The 16823-nt window shown below is 46.6% G+C and overlaps 1 protein-coding gene across 4 annotated transcripts in view; it reads left to right on the forward strand.

The window, feature by feature from the left end:
• Positions 1-16823, forward strand: part of LOC126533698 (protein Smaug homolog 1-like) — a 124481-nt gene that overhangs the window by 86772 nt on the left and 20886 nt on the right. For 3 of the 4 annotated variants that reach the window (XM_050180885.2, XM_055072270.1, XM_050180883.3), the window contains 6 exons: positions 1410-1792; positions 4714-4868; positions 8107-8411; positions 10421-10560; positions 11921-12098; positions 15771-15880. In XM_050180885.2, coding sequence (XP_050036842.1) covers positions 1460-1792; positions 4714-4868; positions 8107-8411; positions 10421-10560; positions 11921-12098; positions 15771-15880 — 1221 coding nt within the window. In that variant the 5' untranslated portion in view covers positions 1410-1459. The remainder of the gene's footprint in view (positions 1-1409; positions 1793-4713; positions 4869-8106; positions 8412-10420; positions 10561-11920; positions 12099-15770; positions 15881-16823) is intronic. The other variant, XM_050180884.3, reaches the window with a different exon arrangement.

A 16823-nucleotide genomic window follows, 5' to 3' on the forward strand; every position in this document is an offset into this window, starting at 1 on the left:
GCGCACACACACACACACACACACACACACACACACACACACACACACACACACACACACACACACACACACACACACACACACACACACACACACACACACACACACACACACACACACACACACACACACACACACACACACACACACTTATATCGCGACCTGAAGCAGCGTACCGAAACCACAGTTTGTTAAACTGTGGTTAAAGCACGAGTGTTTGTTAAACCGCGAGTGTGTTAAAGCGGGTGGTCACAGGATATTTGTTCATTCTAGTTATCATTCCGGCTTGGCACCTGTTTGCCGTCGTAGTTACTGCGATTTTTCCATCCCGACGAAGACAGTGCTGCAGCGCCACATAACACCGAAGATGTGTGGAGAAGTTAGCTTGCGGTTTAGGGTTGACTTTTTTCATAGCTTACACGTCCAGGGGTCGAGCACGACACACAGGCGAAAATGATCACCCTGCACGCTGTTTTAGGCCGGGGAACGAGGAAAAAAAGAAAAAGAAAGGTTCGAGCTTGTGCAGGTATGATGGTTGATACTTGTTTGAAATAGAATGGCAAACAGCCTGACGAAAAGTGCCTACTGGATGTCCTGTTCTCTTAATACTTCCTGGTCCAACTCGTGTAATCGAGGGTGTCACGTTCAGGAAGCGAGTAAGCATTCTGGACTCTTTGGACACCACACGAACTCATTTCTCTCAATATCGATGCCTCCAATTATTTCGGTGCTAGAACAGCTGCCGAACTAAACAGAATCACTCAAGCTTTTTTTTTTTACTGTATTGCATTTATTCACTGGGTTGGTCTGTTGCTCTTCCTTCTGTGCCTGTGTTGGGGGGACGCAGATACAGATAATTATTTCATCTTCTGACCAATCGATCTAAGACGAAGGATGATAGTGGATCATGAGACCCGCATGGTACCGGTGACACAAGATTTGTAACTTAAGGCGGCAGGCTGGGCCAGTTGGTATACCATTATGTTGCTAGACAATTTGCCCGAAGCAGCTCTGAAAGCTATTGCTGTAAGGGGAAGCATGATGGTGACGATGCCTACAAGAGACAGCGCATAATTTTACACAACCGCACTTAACAGCTTCGCTGTAACAGGGGACATCGAATGATGATGATAGACGTGGCACAATATTTGTCCAAAGTGGCTCTCAACGCTATCTCTTTCTAAGGAGGCGCACACACTATGACGACGGTACTCGGTGCACAGAATTTGACATGAGCGACCCCGCCTAAGAGCTATCACTGGAGAGGAATAAACCGGGGCAGAGGCATCATCACGTGACCTTTGTACTTGTCTGCAGGACCGGGTGGGTCAATCCCGCCTGGGAGTTATCGCTGGAGAGAAATGGGCAGGGAAGTCATCACGTGACCTTTGTACTTTTCTCGTCTACAGGACCGGGCGGGGCGGCCCCGGCGGGCGCCGCGGTGGCGGGCGGCGGCGGCATGAAGTCGAGCCTGGTCTTCCGGGACCAGGTGGCGGCCATGGGCTCGTGGTTCGAGCTGTGGAACCCGTGCGAGCAGACGGTGGGCCTGTACTCGCTGCTGCGCCGGCTGGGCCCGACCCAGGCGCGCTTCCTGGCGCTGGTGCTTGACCGGTCGCTGGCCGACTGTGCCGAGCTGCGCCAGCGTGAGCGCCACGCGAACGACCCGGCCTACATCGAGCGGCTCGCGCATGAGCCGCGCGACCAGGCTCTGGGCCAACTGCTCGGCCTGCTGCCCTTGCTCGCACCGGGAAACCAGGCAGCCAAGGCGGCCTACCTCAGCCTCATACCGCAGGTGCGTCTACAGTGCCCGGTGCCGGTGGTGCGGCCCGAAATTTTTTTCGAGGTGTGGGAGTGGGAGGGTATGGGCACGTTCTTGAGAGGGGAGGGTGAAGAAGGAAAGGGAAAGCTGGGCAGGCCGCATATTAATACAAATTTCAGGGGAAGAAAGGCATGTTCCCGGTGCCCGCGACTCCGCGGCTCCTCCTTTAGCCTGGCCATTACTGTGCATGGCCGACCGTGCGCCATATCGCGGCGGGTGCAAAGGTGGGGTGAGCTGAGATGGCCGGTTGTTTCATGTGCGCAGTCTTCCCGGCCGCCTAGTTTTGGAGGTCGCGTTAGCTCCCTTCATCACGCCGGCGTTGTGACAGCTAGGGTTCAGATTGCTGGGTGGAATGCGGGGGGAGTGGAGGCATAAACGGGAGCATCTGGAGTGGTGACGCCACCTGGTGGTGCGGAGCTCAACCAGACAAACACAGCTATTATTGCAGTTAGCAAGTGTATGCTACTTCGCTCCTGGTGTAAATTTGCGGCAGTGCCGTAATCTTGAACAGCTCTGTGCTGGTCTGGTTGAGCTGTGTGCCACCAGGTGGTATTGCTACCCTGTGGCTGGCATTCATGCCTCATGTGGCAGTCTGGCCAAACCACCGGCATTGGCCGGAGTACCGGACACTATAACATTCTGTAAGCCGCAGGTAATGCTTGCAGTGCAACAAGAAAATGGTAGCTGCTTTCTTGGAAGCGACTGCATCTACAAGGCACACCTGATCCGCCATCTTGGTTATATCTGACGTGGGGACAAGCGTGGTTGCAGATTTTGCATGTTGAATGCATGGCAATGGGGATTAGAGATGTAAGGCAGGCAGATGATGGCATTGACAAAAATAACTGGAGGGTGGCTAGGTCATTCAATGCATATAGGAAAGATGATTGGGCGTCTGTTATATTAATCAGTAGGTATTGAGGTAGGAATCTAAACCCTTCACTGCCCATGATGAGCTAACTCGTCATCACGATTGTCTTCTGGCACCCGATGACGTGGTAACTCGTTGTGAACTTACCGTAACTTTTTCATATATGTATGTGTGCAGTTTCTAGTAATTTAGTCAAATAAATAATACACAATGACTATTGCTATTTTTTTATCAAAAAGACCAGTAAAAAAGGCAATAGGCATTCCTGGTACCTTATTTCCTGCAAAAAAAATGGTGCGAAATATGCAGGCCTAAACAGGCCTAAAAACATTCTGCACCTCTAAAATGTTTTTTGAAATTTGTCATGGCAGTTAAGGGCAACAAATTAAATTAAAATATATAAATTAATTCGTCCAGTCTGGTGATTATTAAAAAATTTCATTTTTTGTTCTTTTTATGCAAGAATATATGTTACTAATAGAAAAAATGAAGGGCAACTTTCTCTTTGTTGAATTTTGCGCCAAAAATCAACACACCAGCATGGCACTGGAACATCACAAATTTCTAAATATTTCCTTATACTTGGGTTGTTCTAGTGCAGAGAAAGTGCTTGAGGTCTCGTATACTCCGCCAGTAATATTTTAGACCTCGACACAAAATAAATTGCTATAACTAATCATGTAACATATCACTTTTTATTAATTATCAGTATGCCAATTAAGGAGTTGCAGAGAATTGTGCCACCTATTCATGCTGCAGAAAGCGTTCCATTTCATCACCCATTAGTGCTGACAGACTTGTATGATTGAACTGCGATGAAAAAAAAGTTTAATGCAAACCTTTTATTGCACCAAAGGCACTCACTTTTTGTCAGCTGTCTAATTCAAGCTCGAAAATTTAGTGTCATGGCCCCTTTAGTGATTGTGGTGAATAAGGTTGCGTAGTTGTCGCAGGGATGTACAGGGTCGTCCCAATATGAAAGGGAACACTGGATTTGTGTTAAGAGGAAGCTTTAGCTTGAGCCCAACTCCGATGCGGCCTATTCAAATACATGTATAACGCAAAAACGTTTTTCTGAGATGACCCCCTGACCGATTTTAATGAAATTTAGTGCAATTGAGAGAGAAATTTAAGTTCTAGTGAATGTTGGAAGTGGAATTTCGATTTAGGACCTGAATAATCTAAAGAGGTTTTCAAGAATATGAAAGTTCGAATAAAGTAGAAGCCACAAAGTTTACAAATTAATAGCTCTGCATCAAGAACAGATATCGCGGTTCTGTAAACGGCACCCATTAGATCATTGAAAGCAGACAAATCCAGTGTCATATTATATTTTATGTGACTTTGTTACCTTGTGTACAAGGGTTCTGCAAAAGCTGTATTTTCATATTACTAAATTTTTTTGAGATTCATGTGTAACATATCAATTTTGTCCACATTAGATGTACTATTAGATGTAATTCACAGAATTGTGATGTCATTTTTCGTTGCTCTTACAGAGTTGTAAACTCGATAGTTTCATTTCCCGAAAATTTTGTTTTGTTTTGCCAATTTTTAATATAAAATTGACGACCTGAATAAAAAATTCGGAACCAATAGTGACTACATTTTAAGTTTTTCTTTTAAATGCTACAAACCTCGCCATATTTGATGCAGTGGTTGCCAAGAAGAACGAATTCTCCTTTTACTTGTATCTAGATGGCAGCACCCAAACTAAAGCTTCCTTTTAAGAGCTGGTAGCTTTCCTTGTGTGTGCTTCGTAATGAGAAAAAGTTCCACGAGCAGGATTCTTCAACAGAACAACATAACAAATAGCAATGGGTGATGCTCTGAGTTGCCTGTCTGCAGGAATGGTAGTTCTGACATAGACGAGTTCTAACATAGAAAGGTGCACCCTTTCGTATTGGACGAAAGGGTGTACACCTGGCCCATTTGAATGTTCCTTTTATTCATTTTATTCACTGCAGCTGTGGGAGTGTCCTTTCCGTAATGTCTCGCGTTCGACCGGTATGCTCGTGCTCAGGTGCTGGCACACGCCTTGGACTGCCGACCACTGGTGGAGGGTGCCCGCCAGCTGCTGTCCTACTCGCTCATCCACCCCGCCATCAACTCACGGGACGACCGCCGCCTTCTCACCCTCTGGCTCAGGCACCTCGAGGAGCGCATCTCCTCCTCCAGGTAGCAACGCACGAATCACCCATTCGCGCTCTCTTCCTTAGAGGGTGTCTGCAGTACATTGGGCTCTTTTCTGATAGCGCATTGTGGTGTCGTCTCCCTTCCGTCCTTGTTTGCTGGCGCTAAATATGCTTATCAAGAAAAAACGATATTTAGACATTATCATTGAAATATTGCCAAAGAATGTAAAAATTCACCTTGGAGGTAATGTGGATGTCTTCAAAACGCTAGCGCACACTTTTTAAAAATGTTATATCGAATTGATGTGTTCTTAGACACCCCTGGTAGACCAGTGAAGCTCCATTGGAGAGTGCATAGCGTTGATTGCAGAGCAGTTGCTGGTGGGCTGAATGAGGAACTTCCTGTTCTTCCTCCTGTCTGCACTGAGCGCGCCATCACTCTGCTTTCTTCAAGTAGAACTAACCTGGCATTTCGAACTGGTCATTCTTATTTATTTTCTTGCAAAGGCTCAAGCCTTGTAAACCATCAGAAAGAAAAGTACCACCAAGCGTCTGAGTGCTTTCGATAATTTACTCTAATACTTGTTACTAGAATCAGCTTTAGTTTAGGTGACCAGAAGGTTGGATGCACCGTGAGGCCACGAAACACTGACTTGCTGGATTCCCGCAAGGCTGCCACACGCAAGCATCGCCAGTAGAAACATGGGCAGCGCTCTTGTTTGTTCATTTGTTATTGCAATCACGTGGATGCTAGAGGCACATTCTCACCAACGCTGACTTGCTGTCCCACTGATGATGCATGTATGGCTTGTGCATGGAGGGGTTAGAGGATGTCCCGAGATGCGGAGTACACGTTCTGCTGAAACGACGAGAAAGTGAAGCCGATGCACTGTCATTGCTACGCTGGAACGCCTCGGAGGCAAAGCCAGGGCAGCGCCCTGCCTTGTGCCGTTGGCATGAGTGTCAAGCTAGCGTTATCTAATATTTTATTGGGCGCACTGAATATTTGGGTATGAACTATGTTGTTATGCCGGGTCTCATTGCCACATGACGGCAAAATTCGCTATGTGTCATGAGTCTGCAATAATGTCGATGATGCCAAGTCTGGCATATTGAGACCGACTTTGGTGTCAAAGTAGCATCCCTCACAGGTGTTTCCCGATCTTTGTACTTGCCAAGTGTCGCGAGTTTTTGTGCCCTGCATGCATGGTCAATTTTCTAGAACTTCGAAAATATGGGTCAGTGCTCCTTTAAACCTCTTCAAACCTCTGTCAAAAAAAGGACCAGCTATAGTCTTTGCAACACAAGCTTTAGTTTGGAAAGCACAAAGCCTACAATACATGCCTTAGAGTGCCGTTTTGCAGAAAGCCTTTCTCTATGAGAATAAAAACCCGGCAGTACAACATTTCCAGTTCGGCATGTCACGCGCGACACCGCTCAGTGAAAAGATTGAGTGTGATCCACACTTTCTCGTAGAACACATATCGGACCGGGTGGCCATTTGCATTCCTGAAGCAAGGTGGTGATTTGCTCTTGCCGATAACAAACGGTCACAGTTTGCACAAGCCGTCCACATGCATATCAAACAAAACTGAGAGCACGCTGCTCATTTTTCGTCCATGGCATGTACTCCTCTTCAGATTCAATCTCTTGTTTGACAGCGTCTGCCAAAACAGTGCCGTTTCATAATTGTTGGCATTAAATTATTTTTGACATTCTGAGAAGTGATCGCGTCGCCTTCTGGAGAAGCCCACTTGCAAGTGTGCGGTGCGGAGCAGCGTTCGACATATCGAATGCGGCGGTGAAAAGGAGTTCGATGTACGCGTAGTACATCGCTATACCTTTGCATTGGATCTTCAAGGGCATATTACAATTGTTCGAAGAGTGAGCACATTGGTCCACAATGTCTTTGTTGCGGTCACGACCACACGCCTGCACCCAATGGACAGTGATGCTAACGCATGTAAGCCTGTTTAGTCTATGAATCTGCTCATAAATTTGTCATTTTTTTTATGCAGTCGCCAGCCGATAAGTTGGGACAGCAATAATCCGGACAGGCTCGGTATTTCGTTGGACAGCTTCGTGGCACTGCCAATGACCCCTAGACTTAATTTGTAAAGACGACCAATATTTCGGACAGCCGCCAGCACTACATTCGATTATCCAGACTCCATCTGTGGCTGTAGCGTACTCCGACTCTGCTGCCATTATCTCCTCTGGCAACCTTGACGGGACATCAAGTATGGCTTCGGAGATTACGCACTAGATGGTAATCCTTGAGCCCTTGCCTTGGTCACAGCACTGTGCCTCAGAAATTTAGCTGCAAACGCCGATCTTCGAGGCTTTGCCTAAATTGTGGGGTTGCATCAACATCGCGATCATCACATCCATTCCCGCACGACCACGCATGGCCCACTCTTGTTTGTTGAATATGTCTTCTGGAGAGTTTGTGTCTTTCTGTGCTTGTTGTTTAGCATGCGTTCGAGACAGCGCTCTGCTGGCTACTAGAAGTCTTTCTTGTAAAGTTATTGACAGTCCACGCCAAATGGCACCAATGGTGCCCTCGCAGTCCGACTCCAAATGAGTCTTGAGTTGCAGTCCGAATGAGCCTGACTCCGCAGCTGTAGCGCCTAAACTGCTGCCTGCCACAACGAGCTCAAATGCGGACATCATTGATAACCTGCTAGGCTGCGGTGTGCCAATTTCTGCCGCCAGAACATTTGAAGACTTTGCAGACGTCAGCAGCGCGGTGTCGTCGTGCGCCGAACTGAACGATGATGAAAGAAACAATTGAGCAAGTTCTCCTACCGTTGAACAGCGACTCCAGCTAGAATGATGATGATGATTGCTCCGGAGCCTTCACATTCGAATGTGACTCGAGCCTTTGCAGTCCTTGCATCGGCGTACAGAGACAAAACAAAACTAGCAGAAATACAGGTGGACTTGGTTGCACGTAAGCAGAAGAGCTTGCAGCAATGAATCTGCCACTTCTTCCTTGCACAGAGGCCTTAAAACGTAAATAATCTTTTTTTTTTTTTGGATACATTCGTTTTTTGGACATTTGATAGTTCAGACTTATGTTCCCCATGGAGTCCGAATTATTGGTTGTCAACTGTACTTCCACTTTCTATTGTTCTTGCCCTTTGTCATTGGCTTACACTTAGTCACAAACCCGCTATGCCCAGTATTGGCTACTCAGTAGCAGGACTGCTTATAAGAACTGAATAGAACTGCGTGAAAAGAAGCCTCACGAAGTCTGGTGCACCTTGTCTCCCTCGCAGGTACCAAGAACACGGAGGCGGCGGTGCCGAGTCCCTCAACGGCACAGCTGGCCTGGATGATGGAGGAGGCAGCCTGGCCTCTGGGCGGCCTCCGACCGGCGGTCTCGACTCGTGGGCGGCCGTCGATGGCCTCGGCTCTCTCAACGGCCACAACCACCATCACCATCACCACCACTACGGGGGCGGTGACCTGAATGGATTTGGGCTGGCACCGCTGGGCACTGCGGGCGGCTCCTTGCCTCCTGGTCTTGACTCCAGTCACATGGCACTGCACCCGAGCAACATGTCCACTTACGCGCCTGCTGGTCAGTGGCTCTGCTTGCTGAATTACTCGCTCAACCACTTACTAGATTGATCAATTGATGGATCAGTCAACCAATCAGTCTGTCTGTCTGTCTGTCTGTCTGTCTGTACGTCCGTCCGTCCGTCCGTCCATCTATATATCTATCAATCAAGCACCCTATAATTGTACAGTTAAATCTCGATATAATGAACTTCAATCTAAAGAAATTCTCAAAATTTGTATTGCCGATGTGAAGATATTGTCGACAAGCCATGAAACTGTATCTTTCATCACCAACTCTCGGATTTTTTTTTTTCTTATTCAAATTGGCTTTTTTCATTTGTCCGATAATTTAGAAACTTTTGCAGCCCCTTTAATGTCAGAAAAATTCGTTGGCCACTGTACTTATTTGCAAAAAAGCGCAGATTTCAATATAACTAAATTTCGATGTAATAAGGCAAATTGCAAATTTACTGACTTCGTTACATCAAAGTTTAACTATGTATCTAAGATTCAATTATCTATCTGCAGTGCCAACTGATTTTGGACAAGGATGGTCTGTAAAAATGAAAATAATTGGCCAATCTTGACAAACAAATTTTGGCAGTAAAAGTGGCTTTGGACGTTCCTTTACAGCTGCAGCTCCGCTAAAAATTTCTTTAAAGAACTTTGCTATATTATGGGCTTCATTTAAGTACGGTAGAACCTTGTTCATACATTTTCGAAAAAAAAAAAAAAAAGAGCAGGCGAGTATACCTATAACCAGGGAAACGTACGATCTGAAGTCACAAAGAAATTAGAAAGACATGTGGAAAGACAAAGGTTGACATTTACGTAAGGTGAAGCGCTGTGCAAATCGTTGCCACATGAGGCACTGCCGCACGCCGTGCTGGTGGGGCTTTAGCGACCCAGCGTGCACATTGTCATTTTCTTATCGCGTTGTTTTAAGCCGGCGATGGGAAACTGAACTGAAATCGAGCTGGTGGGTGACATTGGAATGCGATGCTGCCAGAGCGAAACATGACGCTTACTTTTCACACTGCCTGCAGCAGTGAACGGTGACGCATTTGGGTTATCGACTATTAAAAGCGTGCAGTACGCTTTCAACGGCACTACGCCCCACGTGCTGTGAAACAGGTAAAGATGCTTATGACAGTAGGGTTGGAGGAAGTAGCTTTATATGCAAGCTCTGGCTCATGTGTATGGCTGCCAGTCTAGTCTGTGTGCATGTCAAGGGTGGTTCTTTGCTTGCCCAAATTCCAATGGCGGCCTGTCGGATTCCAATGGCGGCCTGTCCGTACCCAGAGATTCTTAGGACCCTCTACTGCGTCATAGGTCTGATCGCCGCCGTGGTCAGTTGCTTTGCAGCTGCTGGGGACTGACTGCCGGGGTTTGATTGTTGTATTCATATGGTGGCCGAGTACTGCACCAGGGTGGCCAATCCTGCTCTGGTGAGGGAGTGCATTACTGGTTCTCGTCACCGGGATCAGGCCGCACTCCAGGCCTGTTCGTGCAGTTTTACCAACACGCGTTTTTTTTTTTTTTTTAATCCGGTGGAAAATTGCGCGGCACTGGGATTCGAACCACGGTCCTCTTGCATGCTAGGCGGATGCTCTACCTCTACGCCATCGCTGAGTTCTACACCACCGCTGAGTGAGTCAGTGCCAAGTGCAATGCGAATACTGGATGCTCTTAATCCAGCGCTTGCAACTCTCGAGTAAGCCCCATAGCTCACCCGCAGCCTCCTATTCGCGCAACGACCACTGGCCCTTTGGTCGTCTCAGATGTGATCAAGCATGCATCGAGCATGCATCAGAACGAAGTAAATGCGGGGATCGAGCAGGCCCAAAAAAATCAGTCAGCGACTATCCCCATCTCTCCACCTGTGCATCACACTGTGTGTCAGTCAATCAATCAGTTAATGTTCCGGCTATCTCTGCCTACCTGTCTAGTTGGCCGGATGCTCAGGTGTAGGTTCAGTGTGACCATCTGGCTCTTCGATTGAGGCAATGTCCCCACCTTGTGCTGCAGGCCAGTCGCTCTCCCAGCCAATGCTCAAGCGCAGCAGCAGCCTGACACCACCATGCTCCACCACGTCCCTGCACCAGCAGCTGCCACAGGCACAGCAGGGCTTTGGGCCAGGGCGACTGCTCGGATCTCACACCACCTCGGTGAGTTTGAACTGCGTAAGAAGCCTAGCTTGAGGTAGTCTACGGAGGAACTCCCGTGTGAGATTTTTCATTCGAAATGCGAGTGGAAGTGTCGCGAAAAGCTCGCAAAAGTAGTAGTTTTTGATACTGAAACTGAAAGAAACGCCTCAGTTATTACTCGCTGGAAGGGACACATGACCTGGGCTCCTCTCCTCCACGTGACCGTCCCCCCCCCTCGATATGACACGTTGCCGTGGTTGCCTGCGCTGCGCTGAAAAATCTGCGAGATGAGGTGCTGGCACTTGCGTCATAGCCACTAACCGCCAGGTGCACACTTCGTATCCTTAGATGCTGTTTAGAAGCATGTAAATAAATAAATAAATAAATAAATAAATAAATAAATAAATGAGTAAATAATACAATTGCCAGCTTGGTGGCTTTGCCAAGATTAGTGGCACGAGTTTCTCAGGTGTAACCCATTTAGCCAAAGAAAAATTGCGTCGCAGTTGGCCTATAAAGGATAGAGAAATTTCCCACTCCCGGTAAGATATGAATTTAATGGGGTTTTGCTGGGTACGGATGTTAAACTCGGCATCACATTGAATACGGCAGTGTACAAAAAATATGCAAGAATCGTCGAAGACTATTGCCAAAGCATGCCAAGGTTCTCATTGCTTGGCTGCCTTGGCTGCCTCTCACTCTAATCAAGCTTGTCAGCTTTTGGCTAAAGCAGCTGCATTGCCGTTCACTGACCAATAGGCTGCTCCATATGGAGCCATCTTCTCTGTAGCTTATGTTAATGAACACGCCAACCCAGAACACCGGCATAATGCACACCACTTAGGTGTGTTCTTTCTGCCCTCACCGAATGCACCTGTGAATCCGCAGCAATGGCAACGACATCATCACTGAAGCAGCCAGCCAATCAGAGCCGTGCTTTGCACTTGCCCTCCTTTTCACCGTACAACCACTACAGCCTCAAAGCATGTTTCCCTTGGCAAAGAAAACTTCGCTTTAATATTGTACCCAGTAAAGATGTGTCACTTGCGCTCAGCTGTAGTAGTCGTGATGGTCAGGTTCCTCTTAAAATTTGATGCAGATGCTGTTTACGAAGTGTGATCTTGGGTGAGTTGGTAATTGTTGGGAGCTGGCCGTGTTGTACTTGTTTCTTTGGCTCTATCCTGCTCGTTGATGTCGGCGCTAATGTTGTACAGAGCATGAATAGTCTTATTCACCTGATCGGCAAAGCGTAACGAAGCAACCTGGCAAGTATGGGTGGAGTTTATGGGGGGACGACATAGTGGAAATGCAAGTCAATATTGTGTTTGCTGTGGCCCATGGCCACAGCACTAACTCGAACTTCTGCCCCTACTATTTGCAGGTGGACTGGCGGTGCGGGCCGCCCCCTGGCCCTCCACACGAAGCGGAAACAATCGGCCCACCCCTGTCCCCCCAGAGCAGCGGGGCGTCCTCGGGTTCCGAGGGCCACGGAACTGAGGACCTGGGCCAGCTAGGTTTCAACCTCGATGGCTCTGGCATGAAGGGCAAGTGCCTTTGCGGTACTTGACAACCTTGCCACCTCTTTTTTGTCTCACTGGTGCATGCGCCTGTCTGTGCGTTTTCGTGTCTGTAACGTGCGTCGTCATTTGCATGCATTGTTTGTGCCGTGAAGTCTCGTTTTGCGACGCACCCTGGTGGATGCGCTGCTTGCTGTGAGCAGCTGGTGCTAACTTTGGCCAAGGCTGGTGCGAACGCAGCCAAAAATGTGAACCGAGAGTTTAGAAGAAAAAAAAAGGGGGCAACTCACAGGTTTGTCGTAGTAATTTGCAAATTAGGTGGACAGGCGATATAGCTGTTGTTGTAAGCACATTTACATGCCAAGGCATACTGTCAAAACACGTTACAGGTCACGTCTACATTCATGAAGCTCATTGTCATATTGAAGGTGTCTGCAGTGTGGGTGGCAGCTCGGGCGCCTTTGTCGAAGCTAGCTTCTCCATTATAAGAGGACTTGTAGGGAAGCCCACTTCTGTATGGGTGGTAGCCATTATTGGAAGTACTAAAAACCTATTAGTGTATGCCAAACCTTTGCCCTCTTTTTTCTGAAACTTGTCTAGCGCATTGTGCAGTTGAGATGTAAGATACTTGTTCAACATGCGCGGTGAGTTCATATTATATAATGTCTTGTGATGTAGCGTTAGGGTTACAAACTGCATGCTGAGCTGAACGCTGGTGGTGAAGCTGAACGGGGGTGGTGGTTGCCGAGTCCTTTAGTGGTAGGACAGTTGGAGTGTACCGAACAGACGGCATTGGAAGTTAACGCACATGAGGCAGCGTGGAGGGTAGCTTGAAGGGTAGCTTGAAGGTTGTTAGAAGCACAGTCGACTAAATGATAATCCAAGCTTGGGCAGTTGGCTGTCACCTCAAAACATTGATTGGTCCGCAAGGTTCTCGGTGCATCTTGAACACCTCCCAATTCGGACGTGCCCTTTGGCAAATGTAAACGTCTTGGGCTCCTCGGGTAAGGGGGCAGAGAGAAATGAGGCCTACAGTGGTACTTGGAGGGCACTCATAAGTCATTATATGCTGCTGTCTACATTGTCTAGCTGCTGTCTACATTGACTGGGGCCTTGCGAAATGACACTACCAACCTGGTCATAATTGTGGCTTTGAGTACACATCTGTCTGTCTGTGCAATCAGGCGTAGTTCTGTTTTGGTCTGTGTTTTGTTAGGCTCTCGCTAATAGAAACAGAAATGTCTGGTCTTTTGAGAGATTCACCTAAGTTGACTGTATAAATGCGAATCTAGGGCATATATTGAAAGCAACCCCGAAGGTTTCCGGAAGTGTGCCGTTGCAGGTGGAAATGAGTAAAAGATCATTAAAGAAGTTAAAAGGCAGCATTGTGGAAAGGCGCACAGAAGTTTTTAAAGGCAGTTACACATCACCTAAGTTTCCATTCAGGATAATAATGCAAATTTTCTGGATAAGTCTGGAAAAACTGAAGTAGCAACTACCTTTAAGAACGCGTTTCCATCCAACACATTCTTCCTAAAGCAGCCTGATAAGTGGGCCTTTGCAACTAAAGTAAGCAAAATATTGTTCGCATTCCACCTTGTTTCTGTTCCTTCACGTTCTACAATTGTTGATGTAAAACAGTGCCTTGTAAACTGAAATGTGGTGGAACTTGGCAAGTATGAATACAGTGGAAAGGAAATTGAAGTGCTTGTCGCTGCTTAGCGCCACTTTGTGACTCCACTAAGTTGCAGATTTTTGAAAAGGTTTGTTTGTTTTTATGCTTTGATGCTACGGCAAATTAGTTTCTGCTAAAATCCAGAAGGTGGAGCAAGTTTTTGTGAACCAGGAGTATTGTCATCCACCTGAGAAGCAGCAAGAAGGTACAAAGGTAACCCCATTGGAAAGGATTTCCAACAAAGCTTCGTGGTATTTTTGGGTGATGGCAATTTTTCTTGTTCAGGAAGTTGGTGTTACATTCGCTGCTCGGGAGGAAGCTTTAGCTCGGGGGCTCCCATCTAAATACATGGGAAAGGAGAAATAGTTTTTCTCGGCAACCACTGCACCAAATTTAATGAAGGTTTGTTGTATTAATAGAAAAAGTTTAAATCTAGTAACTGTATAAAGCAGATTTTCGATCTAGGTTGTAAACTTTTTAAAATAAAAATCGTTGCGAGGGTAACAAATTTTCAGGAAACGAAGCTATCAAGTTTACAACTCCATAACTAAGCAATGAAAAGTGATCTCACCATTCTGTAAATTACTTCTAATAGTAAATCTAAAGCAGGCAAAATTGATGTGATTATACATAGCTCTTTAATACAATGTAAATATGTGAGCAGGGCTCTTGCTAACAATGTAACCATTGTAAACATTGTACCAAATTCACATCAAATATAAATTGGTAAATAAAATTTGTCCGTGTTGAGTGTTCTAATGGACGCTGTTCACAGAACTGTGATATCTTTTCTTGGTGCAGAGTTAATGATTTGTAAAATTTGTGCTTCTATATTTTTCAGACATGCCCATTTCTTGCAGTTTTAGTAGAAAATTCAGACTTCTTAAATCAAAGTTCCGGTTCCAGCAGTCTCTGGTATTTTACCTTTTCTCTCAAGTGCAGCAAATTTTCTTATCGGTCCAGGGGTTATCTTGAAATAGCATTCCTGTGTTTACATGTGTTTGAATAGGTGGCATCAGACTTAGGACTGAGCTTACGGTTCCTCTTAAACCCACTGTAAAGAAATTTTGGGTCGTGTGAAAAGTCTTTTTCCAGGTAGTGCACGTATAAAGAAGCCTCTATGCAAAATTTTTCATAAAATATGAATGGACTCCTTATGATAAGCTAGCAGAAATAGGCATTTTAATAACGAAACTGGGGGAAAAGGATTTTTAAGAATGAACCAGTGCCTTGAAAAATGATAGAACACCTTGAACATTGAAAACCAGCGTGACGGTTCGGCACGATTTTGCGAGTTTATCTAGTGCTTAAGGTGCGCCAAAAATCTTGGATGTCATGGTCTGCATTCGCTTCACATCTGCTAACCACCAGGTGCCTGTGTCGTCTGCTTAGGCACTCTACAAAGGCTGGATCATGAGAAAATAGACACCTGCCACGGTGACTTAGTGGCTATAGAGTTGGCACTGCTAAGCTCGAGGTAGCCACACGGCAGTTGCATTTCGATGGGGGCGAAAGGCAATAATGCCCATGTTCCGTGCATTGGGATGCACGTTAAAAGAAACCCAGGTGGTCCAAAATGATCCGGGGTCCCACCACTGCGGCGTGCCTCACGATCACCTATTGGTTGTGGCACGTAAAACTCCAGAATTTAAATGTAAATTAACAAAATCTACAATTACTAGACCGGCAGCTTCGCATCGAGATTACTCGAGTAGTATGTGTGCTGCACATTTGTAACCGATTTAGCCAGATTGAAATTTGGTCCAAATTAATCCGGATGCCCCCGCTTTGGCCTGCCTTATGATCACTTAGTGGTTCTGGCACGTAAAACTCCGGAATTTAATTGTAAGTTAAGAAAATCGACAATTACTAGACCGGCAGCTTCGCATCGAGATTACTTGAGTAGTATGTGTGTTGCACACTTGTAGCCAATTTAGCCAGACCGAAATTTCGTTTCAGTTGGCCCTTAAGTGTGCGCACGGTTTGCTAGCGCCACGGTAGCTTCATAGCTCTACTGGTGTGTGTATGGTTGCTTGCAGATGTGCCCAGCTGGCTGAAGAGCCTCCGATTGCACAAGTATGCCTACCTGTTCGCCAGCATGAGCTACGAGGAGATGATGAACCTCACGGAGGAGAAACTGGAGGCCCAGGTGCAGGAGACGTTTTATTTTATTTTATTTCTTTCTGTCCAACTGCACGCTTTTGCTTCGCTATCGAATAGTACGGACAGCCTCTCTTCCTTAAACCTATGTGGCAAAACCATTTTCCATATTATTAAGCCACCTCTAACGCATCAAACTACTGACTCAATAGTAACCCAAGAATTCCGTACTAGCTTCCGCCCACGAAACCGCGGCGTGCCTGCCTTTGCACTCGATGAAATGTCCAGAGGGAAGTTGATTTTGAAAGAATTTCGGTCCTGCCCCGCGTTTCTGCAATGAGTGAACATAATTTGCTGGAGCATCTATTCCCTTTTAAGATTGACAGTGGTGTATTTGCCATATTATTCTGAGGTTGCCGCTGTCTGTAGTACAGTAGAACCTCGTTGATACGATTCCGTTTCGCACGATTTCCCGGTGCCAATGTTCGCAATTGTGAGCACAAAAAAATGATCCAAGACAATTATGCTTCTTTTTTACGGGTAATGTGTTCACGTAATACCCTATCTTCCGACACGAACAGTCAGTATGTTGCCACACTGCGATTGTACAATACGTTTCCTGGCTGCTAGACCCCGTCTAAATAAGAAAAGGCGCCAGGCGTGCGATTGAGAACAGGCGCTGCCCGCCGCAGCAGCTTCCCCACAGTGCTGGCTTGTTCATGTCGCGTAAGGACTCTCGCAGGTTCTTGGTTACCTTTCCCCACCAGCAGATCTCCTCGCGGGTAGTCGCTTGTCGCATTCACAGCTGACGCCGCCAACCCCATTGCTATAACCACCTTCACCTATCTGTTCCACAGCACATGTGGTGTAGTGCCATCGGAAGCATACTGCATGCTTTTAAAACGCGAAAACACAAACATGCTGCCGTTCCCTGTTGCAGGCAGCGCAATATGAGTGTCATGTTTCGCTCTGGTGGCGTCACGTTCCAGCGT

This window comes from Dermacentor andersoni, chromosome 7 (genome assembly GCF_023375885.2).
Source record: "Dermacentor andersoni chromosome 7, qqDerAnde1_hic_scaffold, whole genome shotgun sequence".
NCBI lineage: Eukaryota > Metazoa > Arthropoda > Arachnida > Ixodida > Ixodidae > Dermacentor > Dermacentor andersoni.